This window comes from Dermacentor albipictus, chromosome 1 (genome assembly GCF_038994185.2).
Source record: "Dermacentor albipictus isolate Rhodes 1998 colony chromosome 1, USDA_Dalb.pri_finalv2, whole genome shotgun sequence".
In the NCBI taxonomy this organism is placed as follows: domain Eukaryota; kingdom Metazoa; phylum Arthropoda; class Arachnida; order Ixodida; family Ixodidae; genus Dermacentor; species Dermacentor albipictus.
In genome coordinates, this window is record NC_091821.1 from 171,730,889 (window position 1) to 171,745,764 (window position 14,876).

Here is a 14,876-nt window from a genome sequence, read left to right on the forward strand (position 1 = left end):
AAAAGTATTCACGAGTAGTCCTCCGCCCGATATGTGCAATAGGTTGATCGATTCTGTTTCAAGGAAAGGTGAGCATACCTTGTTTTTATTGTCGTTGGTTGCCTAGCTCAGTAGAAAGCTTACAAAAAATAAAGCGATCCCAGTGCTATAAAACGTGCTGCACTGCAAGCCTTCTCACGGGACTCTTTTCAAACTGTAAAGCAAGCTTTTCTGCGTGGTACGGCGGCAGCATAACGGTGGTGCTTAAGATACGTACGCAGTGAAGCTGTGTGTGCAATTCACTTTTTGAACTCACGACGCATTCACGGACAACTTTTAAGAGTTAAAATGAGTGGTAATCGTTCTGTCGTCGAACATTACGGTGGTTTCAAGTTTCTAAAGAGCGCAGAAGAGAATTTTACAACGTGTAGAATAAAACTGTTGTGTACTTTGCCAACTCGATACACAATGTGATTTATAATTATCTGCTTGAAGAAGGCAATAGGAGCGGCTATTTAACGCTATTTTAGAGAGCAGCGGACTACACGCTCCGACATTTTTTAGGTTCGGGCAGGCAACTTTTGGAGCCAAGTGACAGGTCAAAGCCTTGTGACATCACTGTCACTGTGTTAGCAAAAAAATTACCGACGATTACGTTACTTCCTAATGCGAAATTTGAGCGCAGCAAATAAGCTGTTTCACCTTTTCGATAGATTGAGGCAAAGAAATCGAGCAACACATGTATGCGCTATCACAGAATTTTTTTTTTATTTTTCACACGTATTCCTTTAACAAAGACTCCATTAACAGTTCTTGACAGTCATGAAGGAAGCTTTGTGGTCGGAGAAATAGACTGATATATGTTCGACTTGGTACACCAATGCTTGATTCTCAAAGACGAGATCTATACAAGTGCCTCGCGAGGTTGTCACAGCCGTGGGACGCGTTACGAGCGAGAGGAACGGGATGTTCTCCCGCATAAGTGTTAGGAAATTGCTGTTTGTCTTTATGTCAACATTAAAGTCCCCCACTACTAACATCGGTGTGGATCGATGGACGGTTAATGCGAGTTGCAGGAAGTGCACGACGTCTTTCGTGAGTGCGGTAGCGGACTCACGAAAGCGGTATCAGTCGGTCGCTGCTAGCGCTGGGGGGTGAAAGGGGGGCGGAGCGAGGCCGACGACAACGCGAAACCCAGGAACGGACGCCAAAGAGCCATTTGTGTAGCCAGCCCTCCTCCACAGTCTCTCCTCCTCCCTTCCATCATCCTCCCTCGCCCGGAGAGCCGACAGCGCGCATGCGCGGCGGCGGAGCAGCGGCGCATGCGCGGCGGCGGAGCGCGGCGGCGGAGGCGAGCTGGTTACGAGGCCGACGCCGACGACGACGACGCCGACGACGACGCGAAACCCAGGAACGGACGCCAAAGAGCTGCGCTCTAAAATCATAAACTAGACAAGCAGTTCGTCACAACACAACAGCTGCCGTACTAATTACAACGCCGCACAGCCGCCCACCGCGTAGCAGACGAACAGGTTATAAAAGCGCCACCTACGGCCGTCGGTTGAACGAAAGTGGGCGCAAGCTGCTCCCATAGAAGCCGGATATCTGTGCAGGTCTGGAGTTCCAGTAGGTCGTGGTCCCGACAGTCATAGAGTTTCTCACTAGAACACCTAGAGGGTAATCTGGCGCCACCGTCTATGGGAGTTTCTTATGGGGGCACCGTGCCGTCATGGGAATGACGGGATATGTGTCTGCGAGGCTCGTGTTGGCTGGTGTTGTAAGAGGCTTCGTCTAAAACGTGGATATGGCTACGCAAATAACGCGTTCTCAAAGTAAAATCTTCATAAAATGTTTCCATTCACGCATATTACATCTTTACTCACCCACGAGGCATGACCAAGAGAAGAAAAGAAAGAACAGACGACCAACTGTTTCAAAGCGAGCGCGAACCTTGTCGTCTGTTCTCCAACTTTAGCGGCTCACTGATACTTTTTACGTATTATATAATCGTACACGTAATAACAAGTTCTCATAGTTAAACAAAACATGTTTTTGAGTAATAATAAAGCTAAAACAGGTTTTCACGTGCTGTTCTAGCAGAAAATGAATCATTGTGACAGACGGAACGGTACTTGCCAATCGCGTCTTCAAGGTGTCCTGTCTCTGCGAGAACGGTGCCAATCCGAATCCACAATATACCAGCATTCCCATGCATACCACAGCGCAGCAGTGCCAGATTTCCCTCTAGGTAATGTAGTGAGAAACTCTATGCCGACAGTGGAGTTAGATGAATAGATGGATGTTATGAGCGTCCCCGTTGGAACGGGGCGGTGGGTCGCGCCACCAAGCTCTTGCTACTATTTACTGCCTAATGTCCTACCTAGGTTAAACAATGAAAAAAAAAAAAACACTATGAACTACCACGCCCAAATTTCGAAGAGAGTGATCAGTCGGAGCGACGCGCTCCGTTCGTGATCCGGCCGAGCGCTCGCGATCTACCATTGGAATTCAACATATATCCTGCGCCCGATATGCACGTGCAATAAGTTATTCGAGTGCGTTTCAAGGTAAAGCATAGCTTGTTTTAAATGTTGTATGTCTAGCTCAGTAGAAAGCATGCAAGAGCGATGCCAGTGCTTTAAAACTTGCTGCACTGCAGGTGTCACGGAACTCTTTTCAAACTGCAAAGCTGGTACGTAGCTTTTCTGCGCGGTACGGCGGCAACAAAACGGTGGTGCGAGAAATGCGTAAGCAGTGAAGCTGTATGCGTAATTCTCTTTTTGAACTCCCGACACATTCACGGACAACTTTTAAGAGTTAAAATGAGCGGTAATCGTTCTGTCGTTGAACACGGTGGTTTCCAGTTTCTAGAGAGCACAGAAGCGAATTTTACAACGTATACAATGAAACTGTTGTATACTTTACGAACTCTACAAACAATGTGACTTTATGTGCAAGATATGTGCGGTTTGCTACTGCGTGAAAGAAGGCAAGGAGAGGCTAATTAACGCTATATTTTAGAGAGCAGCGGGCTACACGCACCGACACTTTTCAGGTTCGGACAGTCAAATTTTGGAGCCAAGTGACCGATCAAAGCCTTGTGACACCAATGTCACTGTGTTCGCAAAAATCATCAACTAGGCAAGCAGTTCGTCACAACATAACAGCCGCCGTACGAATCAAAACGCTGCACCAGTCGACCGTAGAGTAGCAGACGACAAATGAGTGGATGGATATTATGAGCGTCCCCTTTGGAACGGGGCGGTGGATTGCGCCAGCAAGCCCTTGCTATAATACAGCCTATGTCCTACCTAAGTCAAAAAAGAAAAAACAAAACGCTATGAACGCCCACAACCAAAATTTTTTGACCCCACTTATTGCGAACTTTGCTTTTGTACGTCTCCGTTTTTTGTCGTTCCCTTACTTTTCTTCTACCAATCTTCCAATCGCCTCTTAATTACTAATATCTATTGCGGACATGTTTACTTCTCCCCTGCTCTCGCTGAATCCAAGGTAAAGTCAGTAAAGTTGGTTCTTTATTCTATGGTACGTACAGTATTCTAGGCACTGTATCCAAGGGCTTCAGGAGGCCAACCGTTGGGCAGACGTCTTCACATTCGAATAAAACATGCTCCATCGTTTCCCTAGCTTTATCGCAACAAGCACATGCTTCTTCTTCCTTCTTGTATCTCGCTATATGGGTGCGTGTTCTAAGGCATCCCGATCTCGCTTCGAAAAGTAATGAGCTCCCCTTTGAGTTATCATAAATTGTTTCTGATTTCGTTTTTTCTTCTTAAAAAGTAGTTACTCATGGCAGGTTTTTTTTCCATTGCCACCACCCATGAGATTATTTCAGCCTCTCTGACTTTCCGCTTGACGTTATTTGTTGCTGTGTTTTTGCCCACCCTACAGGCTGCATACTTGTAAATGGTAAGAATTCCTAGTTCTTTTCCTCCACTGTGAATCAATGTTTTTCCTGTACCTCAACACTTTCCCAGCCCATTTACTTTCTTCCATTTTCCTCAGTCGTTCTTCATACTCAATTTTACTGCGAGCTTCCCTAGCTCACTTCAAAACTAGCCCATACCACCCTGCACAGCTTCATTTGTACTCTTCCCGTGAGCGCCCAATGCGAGCTAGGCGACCAATTAACTGACCTTAGGTTCCCATAGAGTCCTGATTGTGGCCCTCATTTAAAGCAAACAACCGCATTTCCAAAAGTAAGTCCTGGAACCATTACACCTTTCCACATACCTCGGAGGACCTCAAAAATTATGGGGCTTTACGTGCCAAAACTACTTTCTGATTATGAGGCACGCCGTAGTGGGGGACTCCGGAAATTTCGACCACCTGAGGTTCTTTAACGTGAACCTAAATCTAAGTACACGGGTGTTTTCGCATTTCACCCCCACCGAAATGCGGCCGCCGTGGCCGCGGGATTCGATCCCGCGACCTCGTGCTCAGCAGCCTAACACCATAGCCACTGAGCAACCACGGTGAATTCGCAGGACCTCGTACCTATTGTATCCCCATAGCGCTCTGTGCTTCATTATGGCTGCATTTCTTTTCCCCTTTACTGTTATGGTTCTTTCCTCCCAGTTTCCTCCTGTGTTTCCATATATCCATTGCCTTCGTTTATCCATATACGAAGGTATTTATATTCTGGTAACCCAGGTATTTCTTGGCCCTGTATCTCCACTGTCTGTTCACTGGTTTCATTGAATACCATAACACCTGATTTTCTAACACTAAATTTCAAACCTAAATTGTTGCCTTCCTGTCCACAGATATTAGCCAAACGTTGCAAATCACTTTGCTTGTTAGGTAGCAACACGTACAATGTCGTCCGCATAAAATAAACCTGGGAGTCGCTGCTCTACTACTGTACCCGCCTGTTTGTATGAGAGATTAAACCCGATATTACTTTAAAGCCCCTCAATTTTTCAAAAGTAGCGCCATTCTTAGATCTTTCCGCCACCCCGCTCACCCTGGCGCGTCTTCCTCCACGCCTCCTGTCGCACGACCTACTGTATAATATACAGTAGGTCGTGTCCTGTCGCCCCAGCTACAGTGCTCTAGAATATTCTAGAGCACTGTACCCCAGCTATGGTGGCCTCTAGCCACCATACCCCAGCCTCTTCCGCTCCTCCATTGGCCCATCTGTGTCACGTGGAAGCAGGCGCTGCGCTTTTGTATATTTTTTCTTTCCAGTGCGGAGCAGGCGCCGCGCTTTTGTATATTTTTTTCTGACCAGCGCGCGCCGACCTCCATTGCTGGGCCTGCGCGACGAAAGTACGGCAGGCGGACTGACGGAGTTCGTTAGCGTAACAGAATGTGTAGGGCCGAGAACTTAATTGCGATGCCATGCTGCTGCGCCTTCGGTTGCCGCAACAGACACAGCGAGGGCAAAAAGCTTTTTGCTTTGCCGTCCGGCGGGCGCAACGCAAAAATAAGTGTGGATTCGCAGGACCGGGCGGGCTGACTTCGAGGAAGTGGCAAAGAACGCACGGCTTAGTGAAGTAAGGGCCACAGCTAGTCACAACCTCTTATTTTGAGCCTACTTCACGCCTTCCGCTTCGAAAAAGTGTGTGTTCATGCTCTGCGTGGTTTTTACCCCGTTGTTTGACTCTTTTTTTTTTCGAATGTGCTCTCTTTGTTTCATGTAGTGTCGTCTTGCGGTGAAATGCACGCATCTGCAGCTGGCCTGTGACATAAAAGTTACTTTATTCAGGGTGTGTTTTGAGCTCCACCAGAAGTTAGCATATTCTCGACGCTTTTGCATCGTGCACTTTGATCGTAGAGTCGTACGTGGGCCAGTAAATTCCTCGTTGGCGTTTCATAATACTCGCGCGGGCGCGCTAGCGCTGCTTTAGAAGTTGGCTCCTCGTCGCGATTGTATTTCTTCAATAAGTTTTATTTACTAGTTGTAACATCTTGTCGTTATTTCGTATTATTGACGGCGCCTCCAGGGCACCAAAGCGGCAACGAGAATGCCAAAGCTAGAACCAGGGCTGGATGGGGCTCGCCGAAGCCTGTGCATGCCAAGGGGGTATTGGCCTCGAGCTCCACCACTGGAAAAGCTGGCGCCACCGTCGGCGTGACGTGCTAGGAGGGATCACGTGGACATAGCGGCCGCGTCGGCTGCTTCGGGCGCGCCGAAGCGAGCTGCTGAAAACGAGTTTAAATTCCGTCGTACGCTGCGGTCCTCATTTACTGGCGAAATTTTCCCGCTTCGAGTGTCTCCTTAACAACGCTTCAAAGCACTACAATAGGTAGTGGCTGCCTTTGAAGGCGCGCAACATGGTCGGCTACTGCTCGGTGCCGCAGGGCCGGACGCACGTAACGGAGGCCGGTGTCAGCCTTATTCACACGTAGCCGCAGGACAAGACGCTGCGTGAAGATTGGCTCGCGAAACATAAAACCGGCAAACAGTCATCGGCTACAACTCGGGTATGCAGCAAGCACAGACGCGAGGAAGATTTCTGCTACGGCGCCCGGTCTGCAATGTTGTGAAAACGCGCACTGAGGCGCTCGCGCGAGTCCGCTGCCCGACTAATGTCATGACGCTTTGGTCTATGAACTTGTCGATGCTATAGATACTGGCAAGTTCAGTGGAGTGGAAAGGCAGTGGTTAGAAGCACATTTAAAAAAAAGCATGGCATATGGTCATGTTTGTGTTATGAATTAGGGCACTGGATTACAAAAAAGGAGCAGCGGGAAATTGCACGCTGAGAACACCGATAAGCATACAGTGCGACGCAACTCGAGGAATAATATTGAAAGGTCAAAGAATTTAGAAGAAAGAAAGATTGAATCGTCGCGATGGCACATTACAGTCCCCGTAGGCGTCGAAGTCTCTACAATGAAATTATTTTGGAACAGCTCTGATAGCACCCACGCAACAATGGTTGCTTGTATACTGTCAAATGCTCATATTCTGCGGCCTAAAGCTCATGGCACGGTGAGAAAACGCGCGTGCGGAGAAATCGAAACAGTGCGCGGACAAGCATGCAGACGCGCAGTCGGTCGCTGCGAATCTGCGCGATCGCTGCATTGAGGCTTCGTTCTATTACGCTCCATTTAGTTATACAAACACTATAAGAACCTATTTCACATAGTTTGCTTTCGGCGTTTACCTACCTTTCACGCAAGAAGCCGGTTCGGGAGACTCCATATCGCGGCAACCGCGCGCAGTGGCGTTCACTGTACGTATCCGGTAAAGAGATAGCGTCTGTAAACGATTCTGTGCTTTCAGTTTGCCCAAGATTATTATTTAGACACTAAGAAACTTCTCTCGTTCCGAAAGTACTTACAGAAATGTCCGGGAGAGCTCGCGCGTGGTGTTTTCAGTGACCGCTGACAGCAAAACCTATGAGGAGCGTGCCACGTGATCCCTCATACTACGCCAGCGAGGCGCTTCCGATAGATGGCGACTCCGTAACTCCTCGCCGCCAATAAGATCGCGGACAGCCGGATGGATGGATGGATGGATGGAAGGTAGGAGCGTCCCCTTTGAAACGGGGCGATGGCAGTTGCCACCATGCTCAGATTTTTATTTTGCCTTTTATTTTTATCTGTGTTGTGTGTTATTGAATTTCTCGATTTTCTTTAAATACGTCTTCCTACCCTTTTAACCTTATGTCACCTCTCTGCTTTTGAGCCACCAATCCTCCAATCGCCTTTTGCTAATTTCCACCACACATTTATTTACATGACTATCATTATCTCTGAACCCTAGGGCCTCAGGAAGGATGACTGTGGCCGCATCGACATCGGGATTGATACCATCACATTTTAGTATGAGGTGTTCCATTGTTTCTACATATTTACCACACACAGTACATGTGTCTTCTTCTTCGTTAAATTTCTTTTTATAGCTCCGCGTTCTAAGACATCCTGACCCAGCTTCAAAGAGTAGGGCACTGCATGCCTCTTGAGTTATCATAAAACGCTTCCTTCCTGATCTGCTGTTTCCAGTATCGATATAGTACTACACTATGCTTCTTTTCCATTGAATTTATCCAATTTTTACCTTCCGCATTTTTAACCTGTCGTTTAATGCTCTGTCCTTTTTCGTCCTCGTGTCTGGCATACTTACTGGTTAGCTTCCTAGTTCTTTTCCGCCATTGTGAGTCAACGCTCTTTCTGTATAGGTATTTAAACACCTTACCTGCCCACCTATTATCATCCAATTTCCTCAGGCGTTTTTCGTATAGGATTTTACTCTGAGCTTCCCTTGCTTCGAATGATGCCCAGCCCATATCTCCCTGTACTGCTTCGTTTGTGGTTTTCCCGTGGGCACCTAGTGCTAACCTTCCCACAGCTCTCTGATTTACTTCTAGTCTCGACTGAACCTCTGCCCTTAAACACAGGACCGCATTCCCGAAAGTAAGCCCCGGCACCATTACTCCCTTCCAAATGCCTCTCAGTACCTCATACCTGTTGTACCCCAACAATGCCTTATGTTTCATTATCCCGGCATCTCTTCGCCCTTTTGCTATTAGAGACTGTTCGTGCTTTTCCGTGTACATCTGCCCTTTGTTTATCCATACCCCGAGATACTTGTATTCGGCCACTCGGGGTATTTCGTGGCCCTGCGATGCCTGCATTATTGTAATGTCACGTGCTCTTCAGAGGCACCTGTTAGCCATTGCATGTGCCCTCCTGGAGCAGTACTTGTAAAAAAAAAAAACAATATATCGTCACGATTACCAAAGCACCCCGCAATGAAAAAAACGGCTCTGCTGTTGCCAGGCATTGCTGACCGCACACAGCCGGAATGGCTGTGTGCGGTCAGCAATCTCTCACGCGCCGGCCGAACAAAAGTATTCTGCAGGTACGTGAATGAACCTACGAAACCACGTACACATGCTTTCACGCTGTCAACACCTGAAACTTTGGTAATTACGCGCGTGTTTGAGTGCACCGCGTGCTTGCGTCGTGTTTCAGCTACACGAACTCACAACGTCACGCACTTTACGCCTTAAATACGCCTTGACCATTTTCTCTATTTCTTCCGCAATTCTAACACGAAATTCTATAGGCCAGTTACCGACTGACAAAGAAAGATCTCGATTGAAAAACTGCTCCGCAGGGCTCGAACGAACTTTTCTGAGGATTTCCTCCCTTAGCGTGTTAGCCGTCGTCTGCTACGGCAGGCCCACCACTGGCGGCGCCACCGTCGAGGCCGCACCGAGCGGAGGAGGAGGGAAGTGAATGGCGCTACTTTGGGAGATTGAGGGGCTTTATATTACTTCCTTCTATAGCGCCCTCTCCATCCTCACCATGTAGTTCATCGTAAACAGCAGCGGGGATAACGGGCAACCCTGCCTCAGTCCCTTGTTGATATGAACTTTCTCTTCGCTCCTCAACCCTTCCCATTCAACGCAAACGGTATTTTCTAAGTAAATCTCTCTCCAAAGCTGTAGACAATCGTATACCTAAGCCTTCCTCTTCCAGAATATCCCACAAAATGTTGCGGTCTACGTTGTCGTAGGCTCCTGTAATGTCTAAAAAGGCCGCATACAACGGTCTGCTTTCTGCGTTTGATATTTCAGTACACTGAGAAAGAACAAACAAGTTCATCCAAACGCCTACCTATTCTGAAGCCATTCTGAAGCTCTCCCAAAATGCCATTATTCTCTGACGTCCCCTACCGCCCCCTAGCGACGGCTCTCCTTACCCATAGTAAGGAAAGACCAGCGGAGAACGACGACGTGAAAATCGAACTTTAAGCCACCCTTTTACGTACTACACCAACGCCAAATAAAGGAGGCGTTGACTACACCGACGCTACAGGCGCAGGAAGATAGGAGGGCCCAGGTTGCCGCGACGTTTTGAACGTTTTGAACCTTTAAGCACCACCATCTACAGGTTCTGTGCCATTATCCTTAATCGAGGTGGTGTGGTCTGTGCTGTGGTCACCGCATGTGAATCGAGTGTTGTGCTTGTGCCTTTTGTGCGCCTAGCTATTCAACAGATTTGCAAGTCACACAGCCCTTCGATGCATGCGACTACTGAGGAGGCGTGAAAGTATCGCAAGCTATCGTGAAGTGCGTGAACTAGCTTGCTGTTAGCCAGTGCGCAGCAGAATGAACAATACTCTAGTCGGGCACATGAAGTTGTCAGCGGCACGTTGGTGAGTTTCAGCGTCACATTTGTTGTTGACACTGACAGCAATGTGTGTGGGCTCTATAAACATTGTGACAAAGTTCCGTTAACTGGAGTTATTCACCCTGCATATTCTGTTAAAGCCTCGTCGACACTGCGTTCTTTAACAAAGTCGCTTCGCACGTGAGTGCAGCCACAGAAAAAGGATTGCCATCATGAGCGAGGATGATGCTGTTGGAAGTCAGAGCACCGTAGAGAAATGTCGTAGACGAAAAAAGAAGCGCCAGCCACCTTTGTGTACTGCATCACCAACTACTGAGGCAAACCCAACTTTCATTGAGGAAGCGGACAGTATTAACAAAAAGAGCACGAAAAAGAAACATTGGGAAATCATTTATGATATTGATGAGCACAGTGAAGGAAAAAAGAAACAGAAACGTAGGAAAAAATACGAGGGCGTTTCAGGGGAAAATTCTGCTTTTGTTGAAACAGAAATATTTTCTGACGAACATCCTGCAATCTTAAAACCTCGCTTTTTCGCTAGTGATGCAATTGCGGAGGCGAGTCGAGGAGAAAGGAAACACAAGAAGGTGAAAAAACTAAGGTTGTATGAAGGTAGCAACGAAGTTGTGCAGGTGCCCCGTGTTCAACAAACTGAGGTAGACACTGAAGTTCATGGCAATAATGTAGAATTACTTTATGAAGGTCATGAGCATGAAAGAAAGTTGAAGAAAAAGAAGGATGACCGAACTTGCAAATATTATGTCACAGACCACAAAACAGTAAAAAAAAAAAAGCATAAAGCACAGCATGGCATCTGTGGTACTGAGATTGGCACGCTGCTTTACAGTGGCAAAACTCGTGAGTATGACACTGCAATGTCAATTGCTGAAGATGACCATGCTAAACTTGAAGGTGAAAATGAAGCCGTAATCTCTGATGCAGGCAATAGCCAATGTCAAACTTCAGGGACTCCATCCAGAAAAAGGTACATTCAGGCAGACAGAAGTGCAGATCAGCAAATGAAAAATGTTAAGGACAACAGTACTCATAACCGTGAAAGTAGTGCACTGCTATCTTGCATGGACGATCTAAACTGCGATGTGGCATCTCAACATGAAAAGAAAATTTACAAAAGTGTTGCTGAAGGACATGTTGATGCAGCAGAGAAGATACTTCATTTAAACCCTGGTCACAAGTGGCCAAGTGAAGTTGGTATAGAAAAATCACTTCTTTGGGAGATTGATGAAGACCCATATCAATGTAATGATGCTGACACTTATACACGGAAGGACACAAGCCAACCAAAAGCTCTGAAGATTTCCTCACAGAAAAAGAAACGGAAGCTGGTTAACCTAAGTGATGATGTTGCATTTCTTCTGAATATCCAATCTGATATCAATGTGGATTTACCTGAGGCAATGCAGAACACGTCACCAGTGCTGGTACCGGAGGACTGCGGTACTGTGCAAAGTGCAGATGCCAGTTATGCAAAGAAAAATCTGAAGCTTCACAGCTCCCGAAAATTGGGAAATGGCATGTCAAAAGCAGGTGCGGTCAATTTTACTTCTGTGTCCCCAAGACTTGAAAGTGCTTTAACAGGGGAAAGTGATGCTCTGTTTAACAGCAAAGGCAGTGATCCTGACACATGTGGTGGGGACATGTCTAATGGTATCGTACCAGAGCAGACACAGCACGCAGCTTCCTCATCAAGCCTTTCTCCGGGCATGTCTGGTTCAAAAAAACGTACACCAATGTCTAAATCTGACATTCTACTGAAGCCAAGCAAACAGAACCATGTGGAAAAAACTGCAGGTGAGTTGTGTTTTTTGTCTTCTATGTAAATTTGAGTAATTAGGAAAAGTGATTTGAGTGATTAAAAAAGGAATTTGAGTGATTATGAAATTACAGTGTTGCCTCACTAGGACCACAGGTAAACAAATAAAAGATTGTTTGCATTAATGACACTGCAGAGGTGCAGTGACAATACACAAGCACACATTTGTTTACTGCAAGATGTGAAAATTGATGAGCAACATTTTTCAGTTCTTCGTGTTCATTACATGAGGTGCCAAAAGCAGTCCTGATAAGTGGCAGCAAGAAGATTTGTAAATGGACTGTGCTTAATTGCAAATTCAAAATCTTTTTAAATTGGAACCCACTTTATTATAGGTGTGTGCAAAGCACCTAACAAAATGGCCAGTAATCGAATCCAAGAGCATACCTGCCAACTCTCCCTAATCCTTGTGTAATATTTAAGTATTCATGCTCGCTCTATGATTTTACTTCGGTTTGTTAAGTTTTAAAAAAAGTAAGCTCTTTTTGCAAAAATGTGTTGCTCTTCAGTCTCTTACCATGCCCTTGGAAGTATTGATTGTGAAAGGGCGGGCACCAGGGGTTACATGCTTTGGGTACATGCACCAGAGGGGTACATACAACTTTTTTTTTTTTCAGCATTAAATGAGCCATGTTTTGACCTAATTGATGCAGCTCCATCAGAAGCATTTCGCAAGCATGGAGAAGAGTCAAGCTCTCCTACTGATCCGGAATTTTTGGTGTGTATCTCTTGTGTATGCACTAGTGTATTGATTTTTACTTTAGTGAGGGTAGAGTGTGATAGGGAATATCACACTCTCCTCTCACCCAGATGAGATAAGAATATTTCTTATTTGACACTTTCTACTAGCTACTGGAATGATCAGTGTATGCACACAACGTGCAGAAGGTTGTGCATGCAACTTATTGACCACTGCCACTTCAGTGCTGCTGAGTTCTTTAAGCTATACCAGTTTTGATCATTGACTTCAATGTGCAGCTATATTTCCTTTAAGCAGCTTTTGGCGCTATTGGCATGTTTAATAAAAGAAGCATGTGAGCAGTTTTTGTTTGACAGCTATAATTTCGTGGTATTTTTAGTTTATTTGTGTACTGTAGGTTGTGCAACAGTTAGTAGAAGCCCTGAATTGTGCACAAATTAGATAAGTTAGCATGCCACTTTCCAGTGCACGGGCTCATTTAGGAGTTTTGCAACGGACATGGTGATATTTTGAGTGCTGTAGAAGACTATACTTGTTTACAAAATGTTGCTTCTCTCCCAGAATGACTAGAAAACAAGCAAATTTGTTGCTTTTGCTCTTTACATATTTTAACAGTTCATATTTGCTAAAAAAGAAAGCAGAAAAAGAATGCAACATCTTTGACTTCCACTGTGGCAAATTCAATATTCCTCATCAGCAAATGATGAAATGTTGCAGGTTTTGTTGTATGCGCATGTGTTGAATTTTCTCTGCTGCTCGTTGCTAGCACTGTAGCTGCGACCACACAATCTGTGTAATGTTCCCATTTGTAGAGGTTTCTCCCTGTATACAGTTGTACATGGTTATAGTAAATACTGCTCTTGTCTTGACTTTCGTGTATCTGAGAAACTTACAGCTGTTTAACATTCTGGCTGCTTGCGGAGAAATCAGATTTGTTGGCATAATTTTATCTGCAAACATGCATGAATTTGCGCTCAAAGCAGAATCTTGTTCATTGCTTTTGTCTGCATTTTGCATGAAATAAAAATAGTAACTGGAAATTTTTAGTTATGCTTTTTCAAAGAATGCAGCCGGCAGTTAAATTTTATGGTACTCATTTCTGCTGAAACTTCACAGGCATCAGTATATATTTTCTGAATAAAGTTTGATATTTTTCGGAAAAGACAAATCCACTTGTGGAAACGTTGGCTCCCGCTTTTACCTTGTTCTCCTTTAGCTCATCGTATTGTAACTCCGTGCTTTATGCATTTCTGGTGCTTTTTAAATTGAAAACAATTTTTCTTGCATCAGCATGATGATGGGGATATACGGCTAAACCAGTTTTTATGATGGCAAAATGGAATGCTAACCTGAGTGCTTTGTATTGTTAACTTTAAACTTTTTAATCACATGGTATAAAAAGTTTCACAAACTCTTTCTTTTATCAGTGAGTTTAATAGAGAACATTAAATGTGTACCATTAAGCTGAATGTTATACATCGAATTTTCACCTAAAATTTATGTCTAATCAAGTTACAAAATGTGTGCACCACTGCTATATTTCAGGTTGAAAGCATAACTAGCTCCGTACAAGCAGCTGCCACGTAATATGGATTTGTACAGCCTTACAATTGAAATGCTCCCATCTTTTCCTGTAAGCCAGCCATCACTACAGCGGCACATTCAGCTATGTTCACTTGATACATGATGGTAGGTTTCATAAAACATATACAGTTGAAACTTGATTTAACGAAGTGATGACCACGATCGAATTATTTAGTTAAATCAGGAAGTTTGTGAAATCAAGAAAGAGATTGTTTGGTCCCTTGAAATCTAAAATTGTAACGTAGCAACACCCAAACGCTACCATGGCATTGTATTTGCTGCTGACCCACGCCTGCGTGTGTGAAAAGTCCACGAGGGCGGCCCGAATTGCTTGTGCGTGAAACTGAAAGAAAAAACAAAAACAGAGCAACACACCTCTGTGTTCTGGAGAGAACTGCAAGTTTAGTATTTTGCAGTGAAAAAACTGTGATCTTTGCCTGCGTGTGCTTCACCAGCAGTGGGCGTACACACTTCTCATAGCCCACAAGCTCTTGAAATGCACCCTCGGTTCCCTCGTGGGCCCCAGCAAACCGCCTCAAGAGATTGATGGTGTCCATTACCTGGCTTGGAACGGGCACAGGAGCTGGATCTAAGGCCTCCGCTGGGTCTGCGTCGTCATTGACTCAAAGAAAGCCTTCAAAGCTCAAGTCTGCAGCCACCTCATCC

General features: G+C 45.4%; 2 protein-coding genes across 6 annotated transcripts in view; one reads left to right on the forward strand and one right to left on the reverse strand.

Annotated features, from left to right (window-relative positions):
- The window catches only part of LOC135905749 (uncharacterized), a 268,697-nt gene extending 265,080 nt beyond the window's left edge, over positions 1 to 3,617 (reverse strand). The window contains exon 1 of the mRNA XM_065436774.2: positions 3,534 to 3,617. Within this exon, the coding sequence (XP_065292846.2) occupies positions 3,534 to 3,616 (83 nt within the window). The 5' untranslated portion in view covers position 3,617. The remainder of the gene's footprint in view (positions 1 to 3,533) is intronic.
- A 6,021-nt stretch (positions 3,618 to 9,638) lies between these two features.
- LOC135905755 (transcription termination factor 1-like) overlaps positions 9,639 to 14,876 on the forward strand; it is a 145,828-nt gene continuing 140,590 nt past the window's right edge. For 2 of the 5 annotated variants that reach the window (XR_010565472.2, XM_065436790.1), the window contains exons 1-2: positions 9,646 to 11,904; positions 12,544 to 12,644. Coding sequence is in view for 4 of the 5 variants with exons in the window: in XM_065436790.1 (XP_065292862.1) it covers positions 10,305 to 11,904; positions 12,544 to 12,644 (1,701 nt within the window). In the remaining variant the exon portion in view is untranslated. Of the gene's footprint in view, positions 11,905 to 12,543; positions 12,645 to 14,876 lie in introns of all 5 variants that reach the window. The other 3 variants (XM_065436789.1, XM_065436787.1, XM_065436788.1) reach the window with 3 other exon arrangements.